Source organism: Harpia harpyja, chromosome 5 (assembly GCF_026419915.1).
Source record: "Harpia harpyja isolate bHarHar1 chromosome 5, bHarHar1 primary haplotype, whole genome shotgun sequence".
In the NCBI taxonomy this organism is placed as follows: domain Eukaryota; kingdom Metazoa; phylum Chordata; class Aves; order Accipitriformes; family Accipitridae; genus Harpia; species Harpia harpyja.
In genome coordinates this window covers 65,183,219-65,199,265 of record NC_068944.1, presented here as the reverse complement: position 1 = coordinate 65,199,265, position 16,047 = coordinate 65,183,219, and the positions used below count along the sequence as shown (strand labels likewise).

Sequence of the window (16,047 nt, the reverse complement as noted above, 5' to 3'; positions counted from 1 at the left end):
CATAGAATAGAGGGAGAAATTTATTTTTTTTTCCTGTTTAATACAAGATAGTCTAAAACCTGAAGAGGAAAACAAAAATCCTTATGATTGAATTCTCCAGTGATTTACAGTTTGCAGTGAAGACATGGGTTTATGTGGTTCTAAGCCCAGCTGTGGCTGGGAGGCGGTGCTCCAGCCAGGATGTGACGGAGGGAAGGAGCAGAGAGTCTGTGATAGCTCATCCAGAGGACGGGGGGAAAACAACACTCTTTGGAGGTCTCTCACCTTTTCTCTCTGTAATCTGAGAAAGTCCATGAAAGCTATGGCCCATACTGTGTTATGAACCATATGAAGCTTTGTTAAGAGTAGATGTGGTGGTATTTTATACCTCGAATTAATTTTATTTCATCATTATGGTAACTTTGTCTTATTTTGTTCTCTTACCTCAAGGCTTTGTTTGCATGTTAGTTATCATTTGATAGTAAAGCAGCATCCAGTTCACCCGTTTTCTGAAATCTTAGGCTTGATAAATAAGTACTGCTAATTTATGAAAAGCTAGTGATGATGATCATGGTAAAGAGCCACTCAAAAACAGACCAGTAAAAATCACAGAGAAAGCAGGGCCATCAAGACCTTCAAGAACCAATTTTTAAGCTGGAAGCAGAAAGTATGACCATTGTTAACTACGTGACAAAAGAAGTAGAAGAATAGGAAAGAAAACAAAATATATCCATAACTCACTGGTAGAGGCAAAACAGTCTAGTGGGCACGAGCTGTCCTTTAGACCAGTGTTCCTCAGCTTGGCCTGCTTGGGTGCATGCAGCAGCAGCAGCAGCGGGAGCATTTCCCAGCTGCTCAGGCACAATGTAAATACCTCTCTGAAGTGACCAGCATGCCACTAGCTGTCCACGTACAATAATCTAGAGACCATTTTGTAGAAGTCTCTGGGTACAATCGCCTCAGGAACAGAAGCAAGAAGTTGCACGTAAAAAGAAGAGAATTTCCTATGGCTCCAATCACCTGCAAATTCTGAAAAGAAATTATTATTTGACAAGGCCATGCAAAAGCCAGTAGGCAACTGTTGTACTCTTAAGTTCAGCGAGAGCTATGGTGACATAGGATGGGAAAGCTATGCGTGTATGGCAGCATTTTCATATACAAGGCAATACAATGATTTGTGCTACCTAGCGTACAGTGCCTGCTTCAAACACGTGCTCTTGAAGCTAAGCATTTAATTTTAAGTGTGTGCCTATGCAACTTGAGTTTCAACAGTACTGGAAATTCACAGCTCCCATGGACAATATGAGCATGGATACCTAACTGCAAAACAACAGCCATTTTTCTAGAAGACATTCCGTTTGACAGATAAAGCTGGTCCCTTCTGAATATTTCTGAATTTTCCTGAGGAACTGCAAGTAAAAAGACTAAGTAGCGATGCATGAAACACTTTTTATAGTAAAAATTAACTGTATCATTGAATCCTGTGACATTGGTTGACATTCTTAGATTACATCTTGCATTAATGGCTCATTTTAAAAATGGATGTGTAAATATTTATTTATGTACAAGTTTGTAGAGAAATCTAATGGTTTAAAATCACTCAGCTTCTCTGGAACATCAATGATATTTTTATCTGCACTGTGTGTATACAAAAGGAATTATTACATTGGCAGTTACTATTTCTGTTTTTATAAGTAACACATATAAGTGAAAAATATAAGCCACATCACTCACCAGATAAAGAAAGACAAATTTCAAAAGTATGATTTATGGAAACTTTTAATGGCAGTTTTATTGTAAAAGGTTAGAAATTCTCTCACTTTGTTTGAAGAGTGGTGTGGTCTAGCTTTACTTATACATGTGACATACATACACATGCTTTTTCGCTTATACAAGTGATCTAGTTCTAATTATACACTAGGAAGAAAATACTCATAATTGCAACAACTGATTTCTCAGTCTGTCTCGCATTAGGCAAATATTTTTGCAAACCATATTGTCTCAGTTTTTCCTGTCTCTAAAATTAGAATAATTCTTATTTAGCAAAATTAACATTAAAAATTAGTATTTAATTCCCAGTGTTATCTGAAATTATTAGAGCATTACCCCATAAGCTGATCATTCTGTCTCCATCCACAGGGAAAAGGAAACTTCCATGTATCATAGCTGTCAGTGCAGATGAAGAAAGAAGTCAGTCACTCCTTCTTCCTCATCCTCAGACTACTCTCTTTGGCTATATCTATGTTAGTACATCAAATCAGTATAGATACCACTCTCTGGTCCTAAGGGCAAGAGGCACAACAAAGCCTGCACCCCTATGCCCAAATTCTGATCTCATGTTATTCTCTGAACTATGCTCAGGCAATTTTCTCAGAGGTCTAGACCATGCTGAGGGGACATGCTGACCATTAAACCAGTAATTGTGGGACAGTGTTTGACACGTCCCTAGCACTCTGTAGTTATTAGTGAGGATATAACCAGAAAAGGAAGAAAATACCAAGAGAAACATTCCTACTGCATGACTTTTTCCTCCCAAACCTCTACGTGAAGGTAATCTCACAGAAGAGGATAGTAGGACAGACCCACTTGTATTGCAGATGCTGCTATGACACAACTATGTCTTTTCAATGCTGACAATTTAATTTTCAGCTTCTGTGGAGACCTAAAATGCAGACAATCAAATTCTGATACACCTGATTATTGCATTATTTCATGAGTGAAATGCCTTCCATGGGACTAGCTGTGCAACCAGTTGTGTTCAATAGTATACATATGGTATTTGATCTTGATAATCAAAATGGTGTATCTTGTAGGAGATATAACAAAAGAAAAATAGGAGAAATATTGCAATGAATTAATGCTCCAATTAGCTTAACTGCTATTTGAGTTTAATTAACTGTTACATTGCTTGAAGATGTTCCATAAATGACTCGCAAATGTACATGTGCAGAGGACTGGCACTAATCTGTGTTATTAAGGCATAAAGATTTATTAGAGGGTCTCACAAGATCTATAGTAACCAAAAACGTGATCACGTTAAGAGACTAAAAGTCTTACAAAAATGCCTGTCTTTTTAAAGAAGTTATTACTGCTGATGCCAGGGGTTTTTTTTCCTTTCTGGTTTCTTGCTTCAGTTCATACTGTGATACTCATGCATCTCTTGAAATGCCTCACTTCCGTGAATAATCTTATGTTTCCCCTGGTACTTTGCAGGAAGCAAGGTGCTCTATTATACTCAAAATTCTGTGCCCTCTGAAGTGCATGAGAGTTTGACACTGACTCCTGCAGACTCTCTTGGATGGTATGTATCACTATGTGCAGACAGAATGCAATTTAATCAGAAATGATACATTTCATAGCTTATTAGCTTTGCATCCTTTTTTTCCAAAAATACAAAATTTCATAGCAGAGATAATTTGAAAACCTTTGTCACATTGAAGAGGGAAAGAATTAATTCAATTCCATATTGCCAATTGAGTTGAGAAGACAGTATGGAAATCCCCATTAAACAGCAGGCAAGTAATGGTGCTCCAATTGTGATAGAGACTAATGTATGTTGCAAATGAAAATGCCACTCCAATCTGTAACATAATGATATGCAGAGATTTCTCCCTGCCCCCATTCCCACTCTTTCTGCTCAACTCTAAAGTGCACTCTGTAATGCATTATTAAGCTAAATTCTGACCCAGTTTCTTAATTATCTGTAAGCTACAGGGAACTTGTAGCAGAATATTAACTAAGGCAAGAGATGTAAGACAGAAGAATCCATGATGGCATTAGAGAGTATCATTAGCATTTTGCTATGGAAATACTTCACATTTTAATATTTAATCTAGCCTAACATGTAGAATTTTTATTTGAAAGTGGTACAAAGTATATACCAACCAAGCCACCAAAACAACCCAGGCAGAAAAGAGAAGAGAAGAGAAGAGAAGAGAAGAGAAGAGAAGAGAAGAGAAGAGAAGAGAAGAGAAGAGAAGAGAAGAGAAGAGAAGAGAAGAAGAAAAGAGAAGAAAAGAGAAGAAAAGAGAAGAGAAGAGAAGAGAAGAAAAGAAAAAAGAAAAGAAAAGAAAAGAAAAGAAAAGAAAAGAAAAGAAAAGAAAAGAAAAGAAAAGAAAAGAAAAAGAAGAGAGAAGGAAAGAGAAGAAAAGAAAAGAGAAGAAAAGAGAAGAGAAGAAAAGAGAAAAGAGAAGAAAAGAGAAGAAAAGAGAAGAAAAAGAAGAAAAGAAAAGAGAAGAAAAGAGAAGAAAAGAGAAGAAAAGAGAAGAGAAGAGAAGAAAAGAGAAGAAAAGAGAAGAAAAGAGAAGAAAAGAGAAGAAAAGAGAAGAGAAGAGAAGAAAAGAAAAGAAAAAAGAAAAGAAAAGAAAAGAAAAGAAAAGAAAAGAAAAGAAAAGAAAAGAAAAGAAAAGAAAAGGAGAAGAAAAGAGAAGAGAAGAGAAGAGAAGAGAAGAGAAGAGAAGAGAAGAAAAGAAAAGAAAAGAAAAGAAAAGAAAAGAAAAGAAAAGAAAAGAAAAGAAAAGAAAAGAAAAGAAAAGAAAAAAGAAAAAGAAAAAAGTATTTAGAGAAGCATTCCTGGATTCACAAAATCAACAACTTGTAGCATACTGACACATTTCTGGGATAACAGGATTTTTTTCCAACTGTTCTTAGTGGATACCATCAACAGTTGTTACAATCATCTCATATAACATTATGTGCTGAACTATTTATTTTAGATGAACTGTAGAGTATAATCTGCTATGGGTTATACATGTGTACCAAAATTTTTTGGGGTGCAATGAGGATAAACAACTGTCATACTAAAAGACAGATTGAAAGAATCCTCCAAACATTTTTGTCCCTTGTTAGTATCAAGTTCGCAGCTGCACTTTTATACCTCCCTGCACTGCTGCATACTAGTGGAATATGAGAAGTTTTCATGGTGAAGAGTCAACCACAGATATACTATATCAGAAACAAAGAACACACGGACTTCTACCTACAAAGCTGCAGGCATATGTGATTTTGAAGACTTGCTGTCTTTACATCTCTGATGTAGAAGTGTTTGAGTGAGGGAAAAACATACTGCAAGAGCAATGTATTTAGTGAGAACAATTTTTAATATAAAACATATTTCAAAATTATTTGAGGAAAAAAATACTTTCCCCACCCCGTAATTGAAGGATTTGTGGTATGCTCATAAAGAAAGTCAAGCTTTAATTGTAAAATTTAGACAGCAGATAAAGTCTGCAATATATGATTATAAGTTTGTGGACAAGGATGTGTTTATTCAGTTCAAACGTCAAAGAAAACCCATGCAGTCCTCTTGTCATAGAGTTGAGGAGTCACCTAACTCTGCAGAATATGGAATTTGTATATACATTTTTAAAAAATATTTGATTCATTAATTCATCAACAAAGAAATCCTGTTTGAAAAAGAGTAAGAGTCAGTTAAATACAATGTTTTATTAGTAATAGTGTCAAATGCAATTCATGTGGCAAGTCTGTAGTTTGCAGAACATTTGATGATTGGAAAGTGCTAACAAGCTTAATGTACATTCAAGTACATTGCTTCCATTTGAAATGTACTTTCTCTACTGGAGCATCTCGATGTATCATTGCTAATGCTAACACTGAATTTCCCACTTCAACCCACCAAATCTTCTTCTTCTAGGAATAAAGGTGTCCAAAATTTCTGCAAAGTGACAAACAGCAAGGCTGAGACACCTTTCCTTTACAGATAAGGAAAAAAACAAAATCAACATTTTATACTTGAGCACCTAAACCAGTGCGTAGGCATCTAAACAAAAAGCCCGATTTTCAAAGACAGGTTTTGTAAAAGTACTGCACGCTTTTCCATTTGCATGATTTTTCTTTCTAGACTAATCCATGTATTCGGTCAGGCCCAAACATTCATACCAGAGTACTCTCCACAGAGAACGGACAGCTTTTTTTCATGCATTTGCAGTTTGTTTGTGTTTGATTGCAATCAAGCCAGCATTTAGTCAGCTGTCCCTCAGCCCAAGGAGAGAGCAACTGCGACAGCACATGCTCCTGGCACAAAGCTGGACACCAGGAGGATGTTTACCAATGTAAGTATGTCATGCAAACCATCTGTGACATCCTGACCCCACGGTGTTTGGTTCTTTCATTTCCTGAAGTGCTTTGATCCAATGGTGGACTGCACGGCCTCTCAGGTGGGAAACCATTCTGACCGATGCAGGCATGGCTGGAAAGACAACCTAAAGGCCTTAACCTTGTCACTGTCAGGCAAAGAAAAGTCCCTAGTGAAAATAGGCCAGTATGTATTGTTCACTTCTTAGCATAATCACCAGTGCTATTATTGTTAAATGAAAGAGAGCCCCCCTCCCCTAAAAGCAAAATCATCTATTTAGACACAGCAACGTTCTGCCTCCTTGTGTCAGGCTGCTCCATGGTCATCACTATTTCTCTCACAAAAATGTCCAGTAAGAGTTTTTTTCCTTCTCAGGATTCTATTTCTTCCATCACTTCCATCACAATCGTTCGAGGGCCGGTCAGGATGAGGTTGCTTACTGTCCTGTAATCCACGTGGAGAACGTTGAGGCCGTTGACAGATACAACAAATTGGCAAACCTGAGGAGAAAAGCGACCAGCAAAAAAAGTTAGTGTCCTGGTTTCAGCTGGGATAGAGTTAACTGTCTTCCTAGTAGCTGGTACAGTGCTATGTTTTGAGTTCAGTATGCGAAGAATGTTGATAACACTGAAGTTTTCAGTTGTTGCTCAGTAGTGTTTAGACTAAAGTCAAGGATTTTTCAGCTTCTCATGCCCAGCCAGCGAGAAAGCTGGAGGGGCACAAGAAGTTGGCACAGGACACAGTCAGGGCACCTGACCCAAACTGGCCAACGGGTATTCCATACCATGGGACGTTCCATCCAGTATAGGAACGGGGAAGTGGGGGCAGGGATTCGCCACTCGGGAGACTAGCTGGGTGTTGGTCGGCGGGTGGTGAGCAATTGCACTGCGCATCATTTGTACATTCCAATCCTTTCATTATTGCTGTTGTCATTTTATTAGTGTTATCATTATCATTATTAGTTTCTTCTTTTCTGTTCTATTAAACCGTTCTTATCTCAACCCACGGGTTTTGCTTCTTTTCCTGATTTTCTCCCCCATCCCACTGGGTGGGGGGGGAGTGAGTGAGCGGCTGCGTGGTGTTTAGTTGCTGGCTGGGGTTAAACCACGACAGTTAGGCATTACACTTTTTTGTAAGGTTATTTACACAGATGTAGTATCAACTCCTGAGTGTGCAAAACCTCCATAACTCTTCATACCATCTCATTCAGCATTCTTAAGAAAAACACACTTCTTAGAATTAATCTGGCAAGTTAATTTTCTGTAAAATCTTTTGCAATATCACTGCAACTTTCAAATCTGTGAAATTTTGAAGTCCTACATCAATCATTTTTCTTATAACAATGATATTTTTCTTAGAACAGTGGTATTTTCTGATATCAATGGTGCATTGCAAACAATGTGGGACAAGACAGCTCTGGCCGTTGCAAAGAGTCTATTATCCTTAGTTTGTCTTAAACACTTTCATAGAAACCCTTTTAGACAGTTCTTGGTAGCTACAGTAAAAATATGCATCATGTTTCCAGGCTTAGGGCAAGGTCTGGATGATGACTTCACTAGGTTCGGTGCCAAAACCTCCACTGGTACAACATGAACCCAAAGGATCCAAATTCTATGAAATAATATCACGGAAGATTAAGTAGGATGGATTAAGATGTCACTGCCATTTTCAGAAGATATTCCTACACAGATTTACTTTTTATATGAATGGTTTTTGGTTTTCTTCAGCAAGTATGGCTCATTAATTAATTTCAAATATGCTAATATTTTGTTTTTAAAAGCCATAACAAATTCAAACACTGAAAGTCTTTTATCATCAGAGGCCGTCTTCTGTCCAAAAAGTCTTGATAGAAATATTCGGACCAACACCACTGTATATCTTAAAAGAGTTAATCAGAGAAAAAGTCACATCACCGTTGTAAAAAACAGAGGAGGAAAAGAAAGATAACAGTACTGATTCCTCAAAAATGTTAAGCTTTCTCTGTATCTAATCATAACATTACGGTATTGGTAAAAAGGCCAAAAATGTGTAGTGTCTAGATCTGTGTTTTTAATGATAAAAATATGGAGCCTGAAGCAACAGTAATATCATCCTGATGTTTCAATGAAAACAATACATTCACTAGAAGGTTATCTTACTCATAAGTCATCTTGAGTCTGTAAGAAAGAAGCTATGAGGAGAGTATCACTAGAAATTTTCAGGCTTTATTTAATATTTTTACCTTTCCTATTTAGGCAGAAACACAACACAGAAATGTATGCAGGAGGGGTGGGAAGCAGCTCTGGTGTCTTCCAGTGCTAGCTCTGAAACAGATTTTCTCGCAAGCCAAGTCATTTAACTTTTGCGCATCAACTACCTTCCCTCTCAAGTAAAACGTGTGGTGAAACTCAATTTGTATTTGCGCAAAATGTACAGAATGTACCTATCGATGTTCTATTTAAGGAAAATTATAGAGGAAGCAAAGCCGATCCAAAAATGTAAAATTTCATCAAAAATGCCACCAATTATTTTAATCTCTGCTCCTTAGAGCCTCTGCACAGGAAGAGCGGCAGCAGCAGTCCCTGAAGGGAGGGCAGACCCCTCTCTTGCACCTTACCCCTTACCCTCAGAACTCCTCTGCAGAGCTGAAGATCCTGGAAGTCAACCTTACTGGTAGCCTAAATGATCATCGAAGTATGGCAATCAGCAATACCACTTAGCCAACTTCCATGGCAGTATGGATGTATCTTTCCTACACATTCATATGCTATATTTCAGCTGCAAGTAGCATTGGGAAAATGGTTTGGTTTTTGCATGCAGACAAAGCCTTCTGAATTTTAAGGATTTTGGTTGAAAAAGTAACCCATCATCATCTGCAGTGTGCCTCAATTAGTATTTAAGAGGCATGTCTATTTAGTTTAAAATGTAGATTATTGCAGTATCTATAGGTCTCTCAACTTCCAGCGGTATTTCCTAACGCTTTCTATGGATTTCCAAGATTGTATCAAGTTTTACTGAATTATAGCTCTGGCTCCAGAATAATATTTGGGTTGATGTAAAACAGACCTGCAGAAATAACATTGTCTCTTCTGGCTTAATGCAGTTTTTGGAAGTTGAATGGCTGATGGTTTTTTTACTGCTGCATATTCTCAGACTTCTCGAGTTACTGGAATCCCAATGCATGGGACTTGTGTTTGGCCAGGGACAGGCATGCAAGTGTGTGATGGATAAATCTGCATGCTGGATCATGTCAGGGGCATTCAGGGGCCTCCAGGGAACATCACTGGCAGAGGAACAGACTTTCCAGACTGGCCAGCCACTCGCACAAGGGCTGCAGTAGTGTAAATGTGGACGGTACAGGCACCGCAGCCCTGAATGGCAATCTGGATCCCAAAGAGTGAATTTCTTATGCAAAAGACAAGAGTTGACATGTCTGTGTTCTCAATGTGTTTGTTTTAATGTATGCCCTTGGCGGTATTATTAATCAGCAATGTCTACAGGCTGACAACAGTCCCCCTTGTGCTGTCCTTTGCACTGGATCCAAATGGCTTTTTAGTTTCACCATTTCCAGTGGATAGGATTAGATGCAAAAAGTCCACCCAGGCCAGATGAGAAGAGAAACGTAGAGAGGAGGACAATGCACAGAAGAGTGTACTTCTCTCCTAAAATTGCATGGAAAGGCCCAGGAGGAACAGGAGATGATAATAAAGAGGCAGTCACCGTAGGGGCAGAAAGCCCTCTTCATGGCCATCACTTGGGCAGTGCCCCCCATCTGCAAATTCCAGATCCGGCTCCCTCAGGGATAAAGAAATGTGGAGCCATTTGCTGTGTCCTCCAGTCCTGATGAGGGGAAAGAGGTTTTCACAGTCCTGGGCCCTTCAGTATGCTGAGTGGCCTTGACTCACCCAGTTTTCTTCTCCCCACCCCGTTTTTCCATCCAGTGCTGCATCCAGCAAGGGGAAATGAAATGCAGTGCTGCTTTGTGCATTTTGGCCATCATCAATCCTGCCCCAAAAAAGCCCACATCATGCGTTGCTCTCTTGGTGGAATTACAAAATGAGCGAGAGCGAGCGAGTACCCACAAACCAGCCCTGAGTACATCAACCCACATATTATTATCTATCTCTGGAATTTTCTTAAGGAGACTGGTTTACAAAATCATGATGATTTAATGTTACATTTATAAAAACACATTTCAAAAAGCTGTAAGTGCTCAGCTCATAGCTACAGCTGTTAAGGGCTTTGTAACTACAAACATGTAAAATTTCTCTGTTGGTTTCCACACATCAATAACTATAATAGATAATAACCTAAAGTTAAAAGACCCTCAAAGAGCCTTTTATTGCTCATTTCCTCATCGCTCTCCAAGGAACTTGACAGGAGATAAGCATCCCTCAGACTTCAAGAAATGAAAAGCCCAGAATAAATTCCAACCATTTTGTTGGTCAGGATGTGACGATCTAAAAACCACAGAAACAATAACAGTTAAATAAAGCAACACTGACATGAAAAGACTCCCTTAATTAATTTCAAATATTTAAATGTTACAGTAATAAACATTTATTGTTAAGTATTTCAATTTCCCACCTTGGCATACAGCAGCCCACAGAAGTAGGGATAGCAGAAAAGGCACCTCTGTCTTTCTGCAGGTTTCCACTGGCACATACAGAAGGTTTAGCTAAATCCAGGTGTTCCCAGGAAAAGGAAAACTTCAACTTTGGGCTTACATTTGAACAGAAGGGATCTGGGAACCTATCGCTTAAAGAAGTTAGCAAGGGTTTGTCATGCCATTTATCATCAAACTGAAGATGGTGAGAAGAGGAATTATAAATAGTTACCATAATGTTTAATGGCCAAAATCAGGATTGTGCTGTACTTGGAGCTGTACAACCCTTCCTCCCCCTTGCTGGTTATTGCTCTTCCCACCACAGCAAGCTTTGGCTGCCTGCCCCTCCTTGGTCTTGCCAAGCTGCCCTGGAGATGTACGTCCACACCCCGTGATTTTCCTGCCAAGAGAATTGCCCGCCAGCCAAACCAAAGCCCCGCTCCCTCGCAGGGGCTGCCTGCACCAGGGCTGGATGGCTGAGCCAGCATTGATCAGGAGCTGTGGTGAGGATGATTGCCGGATGCTCCCAAGGGATGTCAGAGACCGGCTGCAGGCATAAGCCTGGAATTGCGCAACTACCTTAAAGCAAATTATTGAATAAAAACATTGCATACCTGTCACTAATTCTTACTTAGCGTTCTGCCTCAGGATGACCTTAATATTTATGAATGCTACAGGAATATTATTTGAGGATAGGCAGTTAGCCCAGATACTCAGATATTCAGGGTCCCGTTTGTACCATAGGCTTTAGTCACCCGTCCTTGTGGAGACAGGTCTTGCTTGCTGGACTTTTTTCAATATTATATATAAATATAAAAATCCTTTTAAAATTTCCTTTCTTTTTCTAGGCACACTTTTTAGAAGGGTGCTGTGAAAGATCACGAAGAGCTGGAAATTCCCACTGCAGAATTTGGTTTAAGTGATGATTGCAAAGATCTTTGGGACAGCCCTAAAAAAAGCATTTAATTTTAAAGAAGCAGTGAGTGCAACTGTTCATCCCTGGTCATGAAGCAAGTAACAGCTATGCAGAGTCAACAGATAATACATCTCAAAACAGTAGAATAAGACCATGATTACACAGTCACTTCATTTTGACATAAATTTTTAAAAGAGCTTGAGATGAAGAGGAACACAAATGCCTGCACCAGCATACAGGAGGCAGCATGGCTGGGCAGGGGCTGGGGGACTGCCCTTCTCCACAGCAGCAAACATGTGCACCTCATTTCAGTGGCCATGGGTTAAGGTTCTAATTCTCAATGGATTTATCATTTACATTTTGGTGTCAAGATCAGTGTCCGGAATCCACTCTCCTTTTTTTTTTGCTAACTTCTCTTTAAGAAAGAAAGTATAAAGACTATTACAAATACAGATCAAATAGGTACCAAAGAAATCAATGTTACCAAATACAACTTAGTCTTGAATTTCTTGAATACAAATCTAGATTATGCAATGACGCATTAAAGTTAGCAGCAAAAATACTGTTTTTCAGCAGTACTGATATTTTACCCAGTTATCTGGGCAGTAATAGGACCATTCAGGGTCTAAGACTGCAAAGCACAAAGCCTCTACCAGCACACTTGAGTTTTCTCCCCCAACAGCACCAAGGTCAACCAAAAGGCAAGGTTTTCACGGGCTGTTTGACACTGATAGCTGCTCTGGCATCAAGTGTTAACAGCATAAAGAGATGCTGAAAACATTGCCACTAATCCATTTCCATTGAAGGTGCGAATATTATTGTACATGTGGCAACTGCATGAAGGAAAATCTTAAAAAAGGCTGGCGAGAGAAAGAGTGAAATCCAGCCTTGCACTAATCTTTCGCTCTGGAGCAGCCAGGATTTTACCCCTGGACTCTGTGGAGATCTGAAACAGATTTCTAGCAGCTGGCAGCTCAAACCAGGGCCACGTCCTGCTGCAAAGCAGATCCCTTTGAAACCAAGGTACTTCAAAACTTATTAGCATGTTGCACGGAAACATGCAGTTGTTGGGAAAGCTGTGTGCGGATCAGGGCTGGCTCAATCGTCCACCATGAGACAGACTGCATTTAACCCTTTGCTCTGTTCATCATTTGTACGCACACTGATTTACATATAGTTATCAGATAGTTTAGGACACACTCCCTTGACTATTATTTCTTCTTATCATCTGATGTGATGCCAAAGTCAGACAGATAATTTTTACTTTAAGACAAGCCATTCCCAAAATGCATGGAAAAATGTATTGGTTTCTTTTTGGTCTTATTTTTTTAAACCTTATTAGCATCAAATAGAAATGATGAATTCAGGCAAATGTAGGAGTTATTTTCAACACTGGAAAGTTCTTCAGCAATTTTCCTAAGAACTAAAATAAAAGCTTCTAAGTATAACTTCTTTCAGAGCTGTCTAAAGAAAAGTGTATTTTGACAATTTTACAGAATAAAATTGATACCAGAACTGACAATATAACTATTTCAAAAAGAACAGTCCAATGTTAGTGGTTTGGGTTTTCTTCTTGCTAATGAAAATTAAAATGAAATCCATTACAGAAACAGCCTGCTTACATTTCTGTTCTAGAGATATCCTCAATAATTATAAATAAATGCTTTTTTCATGTCCTACTAATCCTACAGGGACAAGGATCAGCTGGCCAGTTTGAGTAGCTCAGGCTTATAATTGTTTCATTATGGTATTGTGAAACTCACTGTGATCTTCCAGAGGAAAGGTTCTTCATGTGTGGTTAGCAAAACCATCTATTTTCTATGTGTAATCCGCATGAGAGACCTGTAAGATCCTGATTTCTATTAAATATCAGGCCATGCTCTCAGTGAGAACCCTTTCTTACAGGCACCCATGCAAATTGGGGCTGAAGGATTAACATTTTGCAACTGTCAGTGACCTGGAGATGTCTTAAGCAGAATACCAAGCAAATTAAGCTCTTCACACTTTATCGATACTTTTTAAAACTCTGGGCCAGTTCTAAGACAGAAAACTTACTGGTTGATTCTTGTGGTATGGCCACAGCTCTCACCCGTGAAGGTTACTGAACTGCTGAAACCGAGAAGGAAAAAGCAAAGCAAAAAAAGAAAAGATATTCTTTACCATCACTTGTTTAAAAAGGCAATATACCTGCTTTGGCTTTTCTTGTCTTGCTGACAGATTTCAGCAGAATTGGGGGAAGGAAGGCTTAGGTGCTACAAGAATGTAACATCTGAAACACAGCTTTCCAGCCTTCAGCAAGGAGGAAGGGGACATCCAAGCTTCCAACATTTTAAAGGAAGAGTCACCCTTCCAATGGGATTTCCTCCCCTCACATTCCCCTTGCTCCTCTGGGAATGTTGGGAACTGCTGCTCCCACTCCTGCCTCCCAAGCACTGCTGCACTCTGAAGCAAACAAATGGAAATCAAGGTGTCATTTTTTAAAATCTAATTTAAATATGAAATATGAAGGAGTTGAGAAATTAGTGAAAATAAACACTCATTTAAGGCTGTTATTTTGTCACAGAGGAACAAAAAATTACACTGCTTCTACTTTTTATTTCAGTTACCATTTAAAAAGGAGCTATTTACAAGCGGGTAACCATGCAGGTTTGCCCTGCCAGTTGTTAGATCTCTTGAATAAATCTTCTGAGCTAATTACCGTATCATCATCTTCTACTTCACACACCACACCATGGGTTTGCACACAAAACCCTTAGTGACAACACCAGAGAATGACGTTTCCCTTTCCTTAGGGTGTAAAGAACTAATCTTACTTTTAAAAGAAATGTGGGGAAAAAAAGGTTTGTTTATTAAAAGCTGGAGCAGTAACCTGATCTGGGACCCCACAACCCTTTCTGCTGGCAGAAAGGAATACCCTCAGCCTGAATTGCCAAGGACTCTGTGGATCCGGATATCGAACCTCTTCTAAAGGGGAGGAAGGTTCACAGCAGGACTTGGTGCCTCCACTCCCAAGAGGTGCGCCAGTCCCTTTGCGCTGGCTCCAGGGAGCAGTGCGCCAAAGCCAGGCACCGCTCCCTTTTAATCTTGTGCCAGCAAAAATAAATAAATGAAAGGACTTTTCTCCAGGCAAAATAAGTTCCCTGATGTGCCTGACATGGTTGGAGGAAGGAGGCAATAGATACGTATCTGGCTGGAGGCAAAGGGAAAGAGGGAGATGAAAAGGAGGTGAAGATAGAATCAACCTTTCTGGCAGCAGCTTACACTTAGATCAGTAAACTGCAGCTTAAGTTTTCAGATAACATAAAGTCCCAGTGAAATCAATGGGAAGATGGATGTTAGGGTAGAAGGAACAAGCGCAGAGAAATCTGAGGCAGGAGAACAAGGGTGGAGGAGAGAGGGCGCAGGGCTCAACTTCTTTTACACCCTTACACACACAACCTGCATTTATGCTGATACAGGGTCTCTTCTATTTTAATAGGTAACCCACAGCCATAAAGCAGAGGAATCCCTGTGCTCAGCAAAGACCTCAGGCTACAGAGATGCTGAACGTGCTGCCACAGAAGAGCCTAAGACACAAGACTAACCTCCTAAATAAAAGCAAACACAGGCAGCATTGAAGTATTTGCTCCCACTCTGCACATTGTCACGCTGCAATGAGAAAAAGAGATTAAAATCAGAGGTCCTGAAAACTATGTTTCCAGCTAAGATTTTTATCTCCCCCCCCCCTTTTTTTTAAAGAATTTATGCAATCTTGCTAGGATTAGTAAATCAAAGCTGAAACCTAACAATTCAAAACCTACTGCGTGTCACCAGAAGGTTAAAAAATCATGCAATGTCCTTTTCTACATAATTGAGGTTACTGGATGAAACAGAATAAATTGCAGCTGTGTGTTCAGCTCTGTAAATATCTCTAGCAAATGTGTAATTGGCTGTAGAGTGGGTGGTGTGGGAGTAGGCAAGTATCCAGGTCTTGCATAAACACAGGATTCTCTCTCTAAAGGGACACATTTTTTGTTCACTCCTTACACCAGTGTTAAGCTGGCCCACTGTCCCATCAGTGGGCTAGAAACTGGATACCAGCAGAGCATGGTACAATGCATAGCAGAGAAAACCAACTCCATTTGCAGAATTACAAACATAACCATGTAATTCTGGCTCTCCATCTTGGTCTGTGGCTGCAGTCTGGTATGGATGGTTTGCCTGGGCAAGGCTTCATTACATATTTTCATTACATACATTCACTACATAATTCTTCTTTTTGTTTTTAAAAAAGAGGCTAAATTTTTTATAGTATTCCAAACTCATCTGCCTCTAACTGAAAAAAAAATCAGAAATTAAACAGCATCATATAAAAACTACATAATATAAAAATAAAACATAAATACATCTAATAAAATAATATATCTTATAATATAACAATTCACAAAATATAAAATTAAGTCCTAGATTCTCAAAGAGCCTCATCATTAGTTC

The 16,047-nt window shown here is 39.2% G+C and overlaps 1 protein-coding gene across 2 annotated transcripts in view; it reads right to left on the bottom strand.

Annotated features, from left to right (window-relative positions):
- Positions 1–5,405: 5,405 nt before the first annotated feature.
- The window catches only part of DEPTOR (DEP domain containing MTOR interacting protein), a 78,620-nt gene continuing 67,978 nt past the window's right edge, over positions 5,406–16,047 (bottom strand). Inside the window, exon 9 of one of the 2 annotated variants that reach the window (XM_052787145.1) lies at positions 5,406–6,573. In XM_052787145.1, coding sequence (XP_052643105.1) covers positions 6,445–6,573 — 129 coding nt within the window. In that variant the 3' untranslated portion in view covers positions 5,406–6,444. The remainder of the gene's footprint in view (positions 6,574–16,047) is intronic. The other variant, XM_052787143.1, reaches the window with a different exon arrangement.